This window comes from Indicator indicator, chromosome 1 (assembly GCF_027791375.1).
Source record: "Indicator indicator isolate 239-I01 chromosome 1, UM_Iind_1.1, whole genome shotgun sequence".
In the NCBI taxonomy this organism is placed as follows: Eukaryota; Metazoa; Chordata; class Aves; order Piciformes; family Indicatoridae; genus Indicator; species Indicator indicator.
Window position 1 is genome coordinate 30,324,771 of NC_072010.1, and position 15,553 is coordinate 30,340,323.

General features: G+C 44.2%; 1 protein-coding gene across 1 annotated transcript in view; it reads right to left on the minus strand.

The window, feature by feature from the left end:
• The window catches only part of SETDB2 (SET domain bifurcated histone lysine methyltransferase 2), a 62,691-nt gene that overhangs the window by 4,910 nt on the left and 42,228 nt on the right, over positions 1-15,553 (minus strand). The window contains exons 19-22 of the mRNA XM_054398898.1: positions 14,686-14,744; positions 12,633-12,699; positions 10,752-10,874; positions 2,943-3,014 (exon numbers count right to left, since the gene is read on the minus strand). Of these exons, the coding sequence (XP_054254873.1) occupies positions 2,943-3,014; positions 10,752-10,874; positions 12,633-12,699; positions 14,686-14,744 (321 nt within the window). The remainder of the gene's footprint in view (positions 1-2,942; positions 3,015-10,751; positions 10,875-12,632; positions 12,700-14,685; positions 14,745-15,553) is intronic.

Here is a 15,553-nt window from a genome sequence, read left to right on the forward strand (position 1 = left end):
AAATTAATGTTGTGAACAACGAAGGGAAAGATTGGCTGAGTGGCTGCACATTAAAAGAGGGCACTCAGGGAAGACATCTCTGTATGTTGGTCTTGAGGATGGCCAGCTTCCATGAAAACACATGAAACAATTCTTACAGCTTGACCAGTGTCAGACAAGGCTTAAGGCCAGCTACCCAAATCAAGCCCCAATGTATCAGATGCAACAAGATTCTGGAGCACAAGGCAAACTGATTATGTTTGAAACCTTCTCACAGGAAAAGGTACATTCTGGTAGAAGTGTTTTCAGGATTAAACATGGCCATGGCTACCAGTACTGCCACAGAAGCTCAAACAATTGAAACTCTGAAGCAATGGTTCAGGATCCTAACTATGCCTGATTGTATCCAGAGTGACAGTGGATTACACATCACAGCAACCACATTGCAAGACTGGGTGCAAGAAGAAGGAATTAAACTGGTGTTCCCTACCCCATATTATCCTCAGGCTAATGATACAGTCTAATGGACCAATGGTCTGATTAAAAGACATGCTGATGTCACAAGACACAGCTGGGACACATAGTTGGCAGAAGCAGTTTTTACTGTCAGCAGTTGATGGGGAACATATGGAAGCCCCTAGATACAAGCATTTTGTTCCATGGAACCAGTAATGGGTACTGGCCACGTACCAGATGGACAAAGCGGTAAATCCCTACCACAAATAGAGGTGGACCAACCTATACTCATGAAGTTACCATCCATTGGCATTGTGCCCATGATGTGGGCAAACCCCAGAGGCTTACAAGCCTGGGAAGCCTTGGATGGGAACGGGAAAGCACTCTGCATGAGGATAGTCCCCAGGTTCTAACTGTGAAGTCTGGTTTCTCCACTGAGGCCAGTTCTTTGTCTCCTTACAGGACAGAGGACACCCCCTTGAAACTTTGTTGGTAGTGAGAGTCAGAACCTAGGACAATGAAGACTCACCCTGAAGAGTGACAAATTTGTGTCATGGGGTGGAGATGCAGACCACCACTGCTAACCCTGTGTATGCATCCTGAATGTATGTTACTTCAGGCAAAGCACTCAGAGCAAGTGTTGCTCTACCAGGATTGAACTGGTTATGAAAAGTTTGGGGTACATTGTTACTTGGGATTGTGATGGGCATTGTCTCTGCCTTATAGCAGTTCATTAAGTGTATTGCACAGAAGTCCTACGTTAAGATTGTTCTTGAATTCAGTATGGGAAATGAGCACAAAATCTCACAGGGACTGTACCCCTTTTAACTTTGGAGGCAAGAGGTGACTGCCCAGTCAAGGAGTCTTAAAAGAGCCCAGTCAAGTTGTGACTATGGTCACCAGGGTAGATTGTGGCAGATTCGATCATACGCTCCCCACGCCCCTGAGAAGCTGGGCTGGAGGGCAGTGGGAGAGACACCTCCTCCCCTGCTGCATTCACAGACACTGGTGCCCCATGCCCAGAACTGCATGCTGATGGCAGGTGCAGTAAGGCAAAGGCCCCTGCTGAGGGGCAAGAAAGGGGGCCAGCCAGAAAGATCCTTATCAGATACCAGTGCCTTCTATTGCCTCTTTTGTTGGCTTGAAGTGCTCTCTAATGACTGTGGCCACATGTTCAAACTCGAAGCAGAAGGGAAAGCAGGGTACTGCAGAGAGTTTGTCCCCATTTCTTTTGCGCTCTCTCTCCACATGGAAGCAGTTTCTAGTAGTCAGGAAAAATCCCTGCTAAAACGGGAGTTTAAAGGAATCTCACCCCTCTGCAAACCGGCTTTTGGGGAGGAGATTGCTGGGTCCTCGGGGAGACTTTTTCCTTTTATAAGTTGAGTGCACAGTGAGTTTTGGTTCATCTTTCCAAATACTGTAATACTCCAAGTAATTTATAATCTGACCCACTGTAACAGAATTTCTCAACCAACAACCAAATTTGTAATTTTTATTATAGTGGAAGGAGAACAGATCTAATTGTAAATAAAATCCAGGTTTCTTTTTATAACTCTCCTGGTTGCTCTGTCTCCTTCATAAGAGGGTGACCTACAGATGGCAGAAAAAAGGTGGTTAATTTCCTTCCCCCTCCCTACAGTTTCACTTGTAACTAACATGGTTTTCATTTCCTTTGCACAGATTCATTTTAAAAGCTCCTCTTTAATCAGCTTTGGAACCAGCCTTGAGGTGTTTCTGTTACTGACCTTGAAACTAAAAGCAGGCCAATGGTATCAGAAAAAAAGAACCTCAACATCAGCTAATTAAAACCCATTTCCTTTTTCATAGGGATAAAGTAAATCACAAGTTAGAGCAAGGTTGCCGTTAGGCAAATCTCTAGCCCTTATTTTCCACTCTGTCTCAGCATTAACCTTGTTTATAATAGCTAAGACTGGAGTCCAAGCCCCAGAATGTCTTTCCACACTGCTGGTCCTAAGCAACTGCTCCTGCCTTCATTTTCATTTTACTCTGAGCATCTCAGCTTGTTTTTCAAAGCACTTCACAATTGTCACTAGGTCCAGGTAAGCTCTGCTCATAGTGTTTAATGCTTTTAATTGAAATACAGCATCTGGTCTGAACAGCATTCATCAGACAGGAGCAAAGCTGTGATGCAGGCAAACTGCTGAAGGGAGACTGCAGAGGGCAGGAAATAAGCTGCAGAAACAGGACATGAGAGCACCCTTATTGAGAGGGAAATTCCTGCTTTCTGGGGCAGAAACTCTTTGGTCTTCTAAAGCTGTGTAACTGTGACTTGCCTCCCCCTTCCGGTCAGCCAGCCAGATGTGACATCCTGTATTTCTAACGACGCAGGTAGCAATGGCTTTTACTCAATTGTTTACATGATGCTGAGAAAAAATTCCTTGGAATTTTCATTTTCAACAGTCATTGTTATCAAAATGTTCAGAGCAATAAACTCTGTGCCCAAACCCATACCGACTGCCACTGCTGTCGTGGCTTTTTTGACATACCTGAATGAATATTTGTGAGTACGTTTTCAAACAGTCCACAGTCAAAGAGTGACATCACTGTCTCTTCATACTCTGCAGGAAAAGTTAATTTGACTTAATACTCGAGAGTAAAGCTTTACAGAACCCTTGCATTAACATCAAACTCCACCTTTGAAGTACCGCAAAACAGTAATTACTTATTTTGTATCATAATGACTGCTTCAGGTTTTAAGATATCTTCCTTCTCACATAATCTAGCCTGAGAAAGAAGGTTCACTTGGTCAATTCTACTTTTTTTTTTTTTATCTTCATACAGAAAACAGGAAAGGGAACCTACAATTCCCTTTTTGGGTCCATTTGAAAATAAGCAATATATTACAAAGTCATATTGATTCCATCATGTCAGGTCTGCATGTATAACAGCAGGGCTGACCATTCCAATTCCTCTTGACAGATCCCATGGCTTGGGGCAGTGCTATCACTGTTTAATGCTAAAAAACAGCCCAGAATTATGCCTTCCATTGAAACAAAACACCTAAAGAGTTCAGTGCTTTGCTTAATGGTGAAGACTTTGAACACTAATGTGTGCCCTGGACTTGATTACTGATTCTAGCAGCTGCTGCTCTGGGAGGAAGATTCAGCCAGGTGGGACATTTAACTTCCAAGTTCATGTACTTTCAGATACTTTGCACAAATTAGCATTCCATATCCAAAGGTATTATTCTTAACTCTGTAAAGCTGGTAACACAAATCGGAGAGGAAGAACTGAAATTTTCTCTCTCAATTGCGTTGTGGAGAAACCAGCATTAAACTCCTCTAAGAGTGAAGGCCTTCACGCAAACCAATACCTGAACTGATGAAACCCTCAAATACACTCTACTAACAGTAGACAAGTTCTAACTAATCATTCAAAAAGATTTAAAACGCACATTTCAACACACAGGGATTTTTCCCCTCAAAAGTGAGTGCTGATATTAACAGATAGCTGGTCCCTCTGTGAGGCTGTAAGAAAGGCACAGACTTACGATCCAAATAAGACCTTACAGTTTTCTTCAGGATCTCTCTTCAGTGCCTGGGAGAAGAGGTCAGGCTAAATCCATATATGCTTACACCAGCAGGTAAAAGGTGGCTTCAAAAATGCCAAGTTAGAAGGCCTTAATGCTGAGTTGGTAGAGGTATAGCGAAAAATACTCTCCACCAGCTGTGTAGCTGCAGAAATAAGACACAACCCAGCTATCTGGCACTACAGAAGTGACCCACAGCCAAGTGCCTGGCACTCAGATCAGCACTTCTGCTCTAAGAGCTAAGTCCCTGTGGTGGTTTGAAACTGTCTTTTTAATTTTTCCTTGCAAAGTTCAGAACAGAGAAAGTGAAAGAATGTAAATAAGTCACTATTGGGTGTAAGAAAGCAAAATAACGATTGTTCTAAACACTTCCATTGGATAGATAGAAATGTTTAAGAACTATTACCCAAAACAAAGTAGGCATTCTGCACATTCTGCGTTCGGCAGTGGGGGCAGTTGCTGGGCTGTCTGGCTGCTGTTTCTTCTTCTCTTCTGGCTGAAGATAACACACTGACCTTGGCAGCTAAGTTAACAACTTTCTGCTTAACTAACTGTGCTTCTCTGTCCAGGGGGGTCTGGGGGGGAAGCTCCTGGGAGAGAGAGGCCCCTTTGGGAGGGTCCCCTTGGGGGGAAGCAAAGGGAGATCGGTTGTGCTTTTTCTGTTGATTGTATATATTTATGAATGTTGTGAATTTTGTATATTTGTACATATTCATTGCATTTCATTGTAGATTTTAGACTCTGCTTGTAAATACAGCTTTTCATTTGCTTCCAGACTGGGCTAGCCTGGTTATTGTCGGTGGGGGGGGAATTTCAGCTCACACCGACACACTTTTTATTTTTGGCGCTCCAACTCGGGGCTCGATTGCTTGTGATTTATTTCTGCTCAGATTAGGAAGCAAAATGAAGCTGTTTTGGATTTTGAGTAATTTTATTTCCTCTGTTATCAGTGTGATTGTCTACAGATGGGCTGTTTCCTGCATGATAGACAAGATTGTGAGATATGTGGCATATAAGTCGTTTCTTTGGGTTAAGAACAAGTTACTGAATGTTGGTGAATTCTGTTATGGTCTTATTGGGCTAAGAAGCTATGGTAACTCAACTATGGATCTGCTAGCAGACACATATGAGTTTGTTACTCCTCTTACAACTACAGAGGGTCTTTGTAACCAGTGGTACCCTAGATATCTTGTACTAGCCTTAATCTTAATTTTGTTGCTTCTTGGAATAATCATATGGCTACTGATAGCACTGTATCAAGAAAGACATAAGGCTACTTGCTCTTCCAACTCTGCTGTGAATGTGAAAACCAAGCCAGTAAATTTGATCGCCACTGTAACCAGAAAGCGTAAAGGAGCTGCAGATGCTGCAGGAGATGGTGCAGATGGAGATGAGGGTCCTTCTACTCAGGGTCCCTCTGTTAAGAAAGATCTTTCTGATGAGGAAGAGAGGGTTAGCCTTAAAACTCTGGTAGACCTCTTGAGACCCCACATGGATGATGGAGATGTAGGTCAGGATGTAGACCCTAGTAGATTAGCAACTGCTGGTAGTGCCTCTGAACTCAAAGAAATTCAACGGAGGATTAAAATAGGATTATGGGGACAGCGACCTCAGGATGATGATGATGATGATGATGATGAGGATGACATACAGTCAGCTAATGCACCCAGACAGGAAATTAGACATGTGAGGAAGGATTACATCAGAGGAGATAATGAGCCAGTCCTGTCTTGGCTAGCCAGGTGTTTTGATATGGGAGCCCCAGCATTGGTGGTAGGCGACAAGTCGGCCTCTCAGTTGGGGATGCTCTCAAAGGATACAGGCATAGACAGGCACCTAGGCAAGTGCATTGGTAAAGCTTCTCTGTGGGCACGCCTCCTACTGGCAGTCTCGCTGAGGTACCCCAGCAGAGATGATTTACCATGGAACCCTAAGCCTTGGACCACAATAGCTGAGGGAATCAAGCGTCTGAGAGAGTTTGCTGTGAGAGAAGTAATGTATGGAGATCACAAGACTCTGAATCCTGATGAAATTCCTGTTGGAACAGGCCTTGCCAAAAAGCTCATTAAGCTTGCTCCTCCTAATTATGCCACTATTCTGGCAAGCAGGATTGTGGCAAGAAATTATGGTGGAGCACCTCCCACTGTTGGCCATTTCACTGACCAAATGAGGCAGTTGGAGGATAGTCTTGCACGTACTTCTTTGGTTTCAGCCATTGAAACTTTGTCTGGAGAAATGAAGAATTGCATGAAAGAGCTGAAGGAGGAACTTAAAACCTCCATATCCAACTTGATGAAGGGGGATGATTCTAATTCCTCTTCCTCCAGATGGATACAAGTTTCAGCTGTCAGAAACAGACGTGCTCCAAGAAGGCCATTCCAGAATAGGTCAAACCAAAACAGACAGCAGAGGCAATCACGTGGCAGTATCTGGATAACTCTGCGTGATCAGTTTGGTGAGAACATGAACAGATGGGATGGTCAACCAACTTCTGATCTTTTCAAGAGGTTACGGGAGCTGCAGAGGGGCAGATCCCGAGGTAGCAATACCAGGAGGGTAGCTGTCGCTTCCTCAGTTTCCCAGAACAGCTCTGATAGCTCCAACAGTGATCCTAATTCTGGTGCTGGACGTTGTGCCAGCTGTACATGTGGAGGTAATCCCCACCATTAGGGGTGCCCTGCCTTCCGCCAGGGGGAGGTAAGGGATAATGGAGATAACAGAATCTATTGGGATGTGTACATCCAGTGGCCTGGCACTTCAAAATTTCAGAAGTACAGGGCCTTGATTGACACAGGAGCTCAGTGCACCATAATACCATCAAATTATCAAGGGGGAGAATCTATAACTATTCAGGGAGTCACTGGTGGATCTCAATAGTTGTTTAAGATAGAGGTTGATATAAGTTTAACTGGGAAGCAGTGGAAGAAACATACTATTGTAACAGGTCCTAATGCACCTTGTATTTTGGGAATTGATTTTCTGAGAGAAGGGCGTTTTAAAGACCCTAAGGGTTACAAATGGGCTTTTGGAATAGCAACTGTAGAAATTGATGGAGGAAAATTGAAGTTGTCCATTAGACCTGAGCTTTCAGATGAATCTGCAGTTGTGGGACAACATGAGATAGAGGATGTAAAGCTGCCGGTTGCTTCTCAAACTGTGCATCACAGACAATACAGAACCAACCGTGACTCTTTGGTGCCCATTCAAAACTTGATTCGTCAGTTGGAGAGTCAGAAGGTCATCAGCAAAACTCATCCACCTTTCAACAGTCCAGTCTGGCCTGTGCGAAAGCAGAATGGAGAGTGGCGTCTGACAGTTGATTTCCGTGCCTTGAATGAAGTAACTCCACCCATGAGTGCAGCTGTACCAGACATGATGGAACTCCAATATGAGCTGGAATCCAAGCAGGCCAAATGGTATGCTACCATAGACATTGCTAATGCTTTCTTCTCTATTCCCATAGCAGAGGAATGCAGGCCTCAGTTTGCTTTCACCTGGAGAGGCATTCAGTACACATTCAATCGTTTGCCCCAGGGGTGGATTCACAGTTCAACCATCTGCCATGCAGTGATCCATGATGCTTTGGAGAAAGGTGGAGCTCCAGAACACATTCAGTTCATCGATGACATCATCGTCTGGGGTGAGACTGCTGAAGAAGTCTTCGAGAAAGGTAACAAAATCATTGACATTCTCTTGCAAGCTGGTTTCGCTATCAAGCGAGACAAGGTGAAAGGACCTGCCAGAGAAATCCAGTTTCTGGGAGTGCGGTGGCAAGATGGTCGCCGTCACATCCCAATGGATGTGATAAACAGAGTCTCCACCATGGCAAATCCCACCAACAAGAAAGAAACTCTGCGTTTCTTAGGCATAGTGGGATTTTGGAGACTGCACATTCCTGGATACAGTCAGATTGTGAAACCTCTCTATGATGTGACTCGAAAGAGAAACAGTTTCCAATGGGGTCCTGAGCAACAAGCAGCCTTTGACCAGATCAAGCGAGAGGTAGTCCAAGCGATGGGTCTGGGACCTGTCCGAACTGGTCCAGACATTAAGAACATTCTGTACACGGCCGCGAGTGACAATGGTCCAACCTGGTGCTTATGGCAAAGAGCTCCAGGGGAGACACGAGGACGTCCTCTTGGTTTCTGGGGTCGTGGCTACAGAGGCTCAGAGGCAAACTACACTCCAACAGAGAAAGAGATTTTAGCTGCTTATGAAGGAGTGAAAGCTGCTTCTGAAGTGATTGGAACTGAGTCACAACTTCTTCTAGCTCCTAGATTGCCAGTTCTGAATTGGATGTTCAAAGGCAAAGGTTCTTCACCACATCATGCAACAGATGCTACCTGGTCTAAGTGGATGGCTCTGATAACACAGAGAGCTCGAATGGGAAATCTCGAAAGGCCTGGTTTGGTGGAGGTGATCACAAACTGGCCAGAAGGCACAAGCTGTGCTAAACCTCCAGAGGAGAGTAACTCGTGCTGAGGAAGCTCCTCCTTACAGTGATCTGTCTGATGATGAAAAGAGATATGCTTTGTTCACAGACGGTTCCTGTCGTCTTGTTGGGAACAAGCGGAGATGGAAATCTGCAGTGTGGAGTCCAACGCGCAGAGTTGCAGAAGCGAGAGATGGAGAAGGAGAATCCAGTCAATTCGCAGAGGTAAAAGCTGTCCAGCTAGCTCTTAACATAGCTGAACGTGAGAGATGGCCAAAGCTTTATCTCTACACCGACTCGTGGATGGTAGCCAATGCCTTGTGGGGTTGGCTGAAAGACTGGAAGAAGAATGGCTGGCAGAGGAAAGGAAAGCCAATCTGGGCTGCAGATCTGTGGCAAGACATTGCTGCTCGCATTGAGAGAATCCCAGTGAAAGTGAGACACATCGATGCTCACATTCCTAAGAGCAAAGCTACTGAAGAACAACAACACAACCATCAGGCAGATCTAGCTGCAAGAGTTTCCCAGGTGGACACAAACTCTGATCCTGATCTTGACTGGAAACACCGAGGTGAGCTGTTCTTAGCTCGGTGGGCCCATGACTCGTCAGGACATCAAGGCAGAGATGCAACCTACCGATGGGCTCGTGACAGATCCATTGACATTTCCATGGATGCTATCACACAAGTCATCCATGACTGTGACATTTGTGCTGCTATTAAGCAGGCAAAGCGGATCAAGCCCTTGTGGTACGGTGACCGATGGTCCAAGTACAAGTATGGTGAAGCCTGGCAGATTGACTACATCACTCTACCTCGTTCTCCATCTGGTAAGCAGTATGTGCTGACTATGGTGGAGGCAAGCACTGGATGGCTGGAAACTTATCCAGTTCCTCATGCAACTGCACGTAACACCATTCTTGGTCTGGAAAGACAAATCCTGTGGAGACACGGAACTCCAGAGAGGATTGAGTCAGACAACGGAACTCATTTCAAGAACAATCTTGTAAAAAACTGGGCCAAAGAGCACGGCATCGAGTGGATATTCCACATTCCCTACTATGCACCAGCTGCAGGGAAGATCGAACGCTACAACGGTTTGCTGAAAACCACTCTCAAAGCCATGGGGGGTGGATCTTTGAAAAACTGGGAGAAACATTTAGCACAAGCAACCTGGTTGGTGAATAGTAGAGGTTCAGTGAATCGAGCTGGACCTGCCCAATCAGATTTGTTGCGAAAGGAGGAAGGTGATAGAGTTCCTGTTATCAGAGAAAAGAATCTGTTAGGCAAAACTGTTTGGGTATTTTCTCCTTCAGGAGAGGCCAAACCTGTCCGAGGGGTGGTTTCTGCTGAAGGTCCTGGTCACACCTATTGGGTAATGCAAGAAAATGGTGAAATTCAGTGTATTCCACAAAGAAATCTAACTTTGGCTGAGAGAGGTTAAATTCAGAGTGTTGCGCAGATACAGCATCGCGCCCAAGAGGAGAGTCCATGAGATCTATGGTGCACGAACCCTGAGAGCCCTGAGTCACCTGAGAGTCCCTGTTCCTTCCTTCGCTCCATTTGCGAGGAAACAAGCTGTTTGCTGTTTTTCCTGTGATTTGACTCTTTTGAATCATCTACGTCTGAGATAGCCGGAATGGACTATGGTCTTTATTCACCTATTGTTGTAGATATTATTTTAGATTAGATAAATGATAGTAGCAGCCAATGGAATTGTTTAGAAGGGGTGGACTGTGGTGGTTTGAAACTGTCTTTTTAATTTTTCCTTGCAAAGTTCAGAACAGAGAAAGTGAAAGAATGTAAATAAGTCACTATTGGGTGTAAGAAAGCAAAATAACGATTGTTCTAAACACTTCCATTGGATAGATAGAAATGTTTAAGAACTATTACCCAAAACAAAGTAGGCATTCTGCACATTCTGCGTTCGGCAGTGGGGGCAGTTGCTGGGCTGTCTGGCTGCTGTTTCTTCTTCTCTTCTGGCTGAAGATAACACACTGACCTTGGCAGCTAAGTTAACAACTTTCTGCTTAACTAACTGTGCTTCTCTGTCCAGGGGGGTCTGGGGGGGAAGCTCCTGGGAGAGAGAGGCCCCTTTGGGAGGGTCCCCTTGGGGGGAAGCAAAGGGAGATCGGTTGTGCTTTTTCTGTTGATTGTATATATTTATGAATGTTGTGAATTTTGTATATTTGTACATATTCATTGCATTTCATTGTAGATTTTAGACTCTGCTTGTAAATACAGCTTTTCATTTGCTTCCAGACTGGGCTAGCCTGGTTATTGTCGGTGGGGGGGGAATTTCAGCTCACACCGACACAGTCCCCCATCTCCATACCTGTTTCTGAAGTGTTGTCATCCATCAGTTTCTCCTGTGCCAGGTGAAGGGTGTCCAGCATTTCTTCAAAGATGTCATCCAGTAGCCCAGCTTGCTTGCATTTCCTAACAAAGTCTATCTGGACTGTTAAAACAGAAAACCACACTCTTACACAGAAGTTCTCTCTAAAAGGGGGCTTCACTGGCTCGCTTCAGAAACCAAACTTTGGCTAAAGTCCCCCTCTTCCAGTAACAAGTGCTTAGGCAAATCCCTGGCTCCCCCAACTACCTACTCAGCTCCTTTCAGTGGGAACAAAAATGTGGTCAGGCAAACATAAGCACTGTGCTGGATGTAAAATTAACTAAGCTCTAAAGCTGGCTTCATTCATCAAAAGCAAGCATCTCTACAACTCCAAATGTACTAGTCCAAAACCCTCTCAATAGCCCTCAGCACAGGAAAGCAAGTCATTTGTCTCTTTGTTTGTTTTGTTTGTGGGTTTTTTTGTTTTGTTTGGTTAGGTTTTTGCGTGTGTGTGGCTTTGGGTGTTTTTTTGTTTGTTTGTTTTTTGTTTATTTTTTTCCCCCCTAATTCCAGTCCTCAGAACCACACTATGGACCTGTACAGGCCAAAGGACAGAAAACTGCAAGAGGCGAATCATTATTCGTTAAAAGAATTCAGGCTACTTTTATTCCTAGTAAGCCTGGCATTGAACTTGTTTATTATAGCCCAGTTTATAGGTCTGCTTTGCCAACCTTAGATTCCTAGGGAAACAGCTACCTATTGTTTCTTCATCTCAGAGCAGCAGGTCAGCAACAGCTTTCAGTCAAGATCAATTTAGCAGGCTGTTCAAAAGGAAAGAGCTATCAGACAGCTCACAGAAGGCTGCCAGCCTCCATTATGAGCAGTGTTGCTTTTTACTGGAGGAAAGCAACGTCACTTCCCTTACACTACATGCCCTACAAGTATTCCAGGATATTTTACAAGTTCCTTGTTTCTTTATAGTTGTAGTAAAGATTCACAAAAAGACATTAGGCAGTCACCTTTTGTTGCAATACAATGCACATACACTAAGCACAGCCACAGGAAAGCAAACAATCACCACTAAGTCTTCTAAACTTCCAAGCAACAGCATAAACCTGACAAGCAATTGCAGCAGGACCTTTGGGGCAATATGAAAACTGCAGAACTGGGTCCAGTGGTTGATTTCACTGTTGTAATATCATACTTACACAGTAAAATACTATGTTGTGTGAAGCACCCTGTGTACACCTAGGGTTCAAAAGATAAAGACAAGCTGTGGTGGCAGCAATACCAGCATTTAGTGAGCCCAACTCCTACCCAGTGAACTCCTGTTCAAGGTGTGCTGAACTCCTCTCTCACTGCTGGGTTACTGCTCAACCGCCCTCACAGCACCTCCTCTGCTAACCCAGCTCCAGAGTTCCACCTGACAGAACTGCACCCCTCTCCTTCAAGAGACATTCATAGCACAAGGAGCCTGAGGTGAGGGAGGACTGATTCCCCTTCAAATTTAACTGCATTGATATTGAGGAGGGGGTCAGGCAGGGGCACTGCCGTTTGCTGAAGGCACACAGCTGCACACAGTGGCCAGCCAGAGCAGGGGCATTCCCAGGTGAATTCACCAGCTCACAGCACATACCAAGTCTCAGCCAAAAGCACAGAGATTTGTTTGCTGCACAACTATTAAACTTGCACGGCCACTCTGCAAACTGGCCACTCTGCAAACTGGACTGCTGCTACCTTGCCAGAGCCCGGAGTGTCACTCTTCTCAGGAGTATAATAAAGAAACATTTGCAGCACCACTGCTGTCAGCCATCTCCTAGCTCTGTCCCTCAACACAACAGACCACAGGATCTCTCAGCTGTTCTATAAAGTGAGTCGCACCTTGATGCCTGTTGTTTTTCCTTTTCAGTATTCGTAAACTGCTTTCTTCTGCTGTCTCCTCTGTGCCCTGCAAGAAAATCAAAACAACATAGTTGTACATCATACTGGCGTTTACTGCTTTGTTTTCATTATTTTACCTCTGTATTAGTAGAAAGATAAAAAGCAGCCTGTATTTCTGTGAATATGGTGAGCTTCTCTACACAGCCAGTGATTGTCTTCTCCAGATGTTTGGTGTTTCAAAAGTGAAGCCAAAATTGCTTCAAAGCAAAAACTCTTTAAGGAAAGCCTTGGACACCACCCTTCTTAACCACTGCATTTGCAAATAGCCCAGATGTTAACAAATGCCTACTCCTAACCCAGTGCAAACAGTGCTTAGTTCTGCAGACCTGATGTAACTCTAGAAAGGGTTTGAAAGGAGAAGGGGAGTATTTTTCTTTTCCTTTGGACAGGACTCAGTCCCTCTCTGCTGTTCCACATCAGCACAGTACTACAAATAATTCTTAAGCTCAGTCACAAAACTCCACCGGTGTAAAAATGCATTGCTTACGTGATGATAAACAATTTATCCTGCAGTGATAAATCCTGGAGACCCTTAGCTTCTTAGCTGTGGTGTCTGCATTGGTTACTGAAGTGGCTAGTGCTGGAGAGCAGCAGTGCAATAACAGCACAAGAGAATCATAGAATCATTAAGGTTGGAAAAGATCTTTCAGATTAGAGTCCAACCATAACCCAACTACCACAACCACTAAACTATATCCTGAAGAACCACATCTACAAACTTCTTGAACATCTCCAGGGGCAGTGATTCCACTGCTTCCCTGGGCAGTCTGTTCCAATGTCTCACCACTCTTTCAGAAATATTTCCGAGTATCTTCCCCTGGCACAAGTTAAGCCCATTTCCTGTTGTCCTATCACTAGTGACTTGGGAGAAGATACCAACACCACCCTCACTACAGCCTCCTTTCAGGTAGTTGTGGAGAGCGATAAGATCCCCTCTTAATCTCTTCTCCAGACTAAACAGCTCCAAACCCTCACCAGTCTCACTGCTCTTTTCTGGACATTCTTCAGGACCTCAATGTATTTCTTCTACTGTGGTACCCAGAACTGAACACAGTACTCAAGCTGTGGCCTCACCAGAGCCGAGTACAGGGGCACAATCACTTTCCTATTCCTGCTGGACACACTGTTTTTGATAGAGGCCAGGGTGTCCAGGAATATAAATGAATTTACAGCTGAAAAAATTCTTGGAGACAACCTACCTTTATGAGAATAATACACAAAAAGATGTAAAGAACACCCATGTCCCTGCAAATGAACTCCCTTTTATTCTCAAGATGTGGAAAACGTAGAATTTCTTCCTAAGGAAACTTGGATGATAATTCTTATTGAATGGAGAAATCCTTCCCCACCAAAAGTCAATGGGAGTTCCTATGCATACTTCCATGGAGCCAAGAGAATCACCTCAAAACTTTAAATAAGATTCATTTACTGTTCTTCTAACACAGCTTCTAAAACAACTGCCCCAGCAATAATGCTCTGCTTGATTGCTCCCCAGCCCTCAGGAAGGCATCTTCACCAGCAGAACTGAAAACTGCCTGATTTGCAATGAAAATCTGCCACACTTACCAACAGCACAGGCTCACAAACAAGTAAGTACTAGTTTGGAAGGCCAAATAACTCATCAAAAGCATTTTTAATGGAAACTTTGTCAAGCCCTAAGCAAATCTGAGGGCCACAGTACTTCCAAAGAAGAGAAGCCCCCAAAGGGAAGCTCTTTCTGGTTATGTCAAGATCAAAGCCACTGAGTCAATCTGGTTTGTAAGTCTTACTGCATTTGTGCCACATTACCTGAAGGCAGAATTGGCTCTGCCTCAGGCAGGTCCAAGTGCAGTTTTGACAGAATGATAAGATCAAAACAAAGCAGCTGTAATGGAAAAGTTATTGCTTCTGTGAGGAAGTCTTTTTCTGAATACAGCGTCAAAAAATTTCACTAAAGGAGTCCTCTGCCATAGTAGACATGGGTTCCTGCTCTAGAATTACTTAAATTCATTACCATTTGATTCATGATGGAGGAAGAATTCAATGCATGTCGTCTTCTCTTGTTAGCTGCATCTGTGAATCAAGAAACAAAGTAACAAATGCATCAGACTAACAATTTCATATCATTCAAATTCTCTCTTCCCAAGAAGCTACAAAAGTGAGGCACTTTGGGTGGCAAGGCAATAGTGTTTCAGCTTCTTTCCCAAACACCTGACACTTCAGTGGAATTCACATTACTCCCATGCGAGAATAATTGTAAGTGGGAACCACTGGGAAGAAGTGCAAATCACTGTAGCATTAGGGATATCACTTTGCCTTTTAAACTCAGCGTAAAGCAAATCCCAGGTTTTAACATAAGGATCTTTGGTTGTGGCAGAGTGGATTTATTCTCCCCAGCAGCAGCACTGCCTCCAGGTAGTAAAAACTTCAGGCAAATTTATGAAAGATGACTGGTTGTTCTTCATTCAATTCTTATGTTAATACATCCTCAAAGGAGTAAAATGTAAAGTTACATAAAGAACTGGTTTAGGTACCCCAAAGACACACAGATGGCATTAGGTTTTTCACTTATACAATGATTCTCCTAGAAAACCTCCAGAAGCAATTTGAACTTTAGTATTACTTATGCTATGAAGTGTCTCTTCTGACGTGGTATGGTATCTCCACAAAAATATCTGCTTTCACTCTGTCCTTTCCATCAGCATGTGCCAGCCTCTCTCCAACGTCTTAATTGGCGGCTGCTGAAAACAGCTGCAGCATCACAAGCAGAGAAGGATAACTCTGGCAAAGATGACATGGCAAGAGCAGAGAAAGCTACAGAACTTAACCACTCACCAAAACCTGAGGGTTTCAAATACAGTGGAGTTATATGGCCCTGTCCT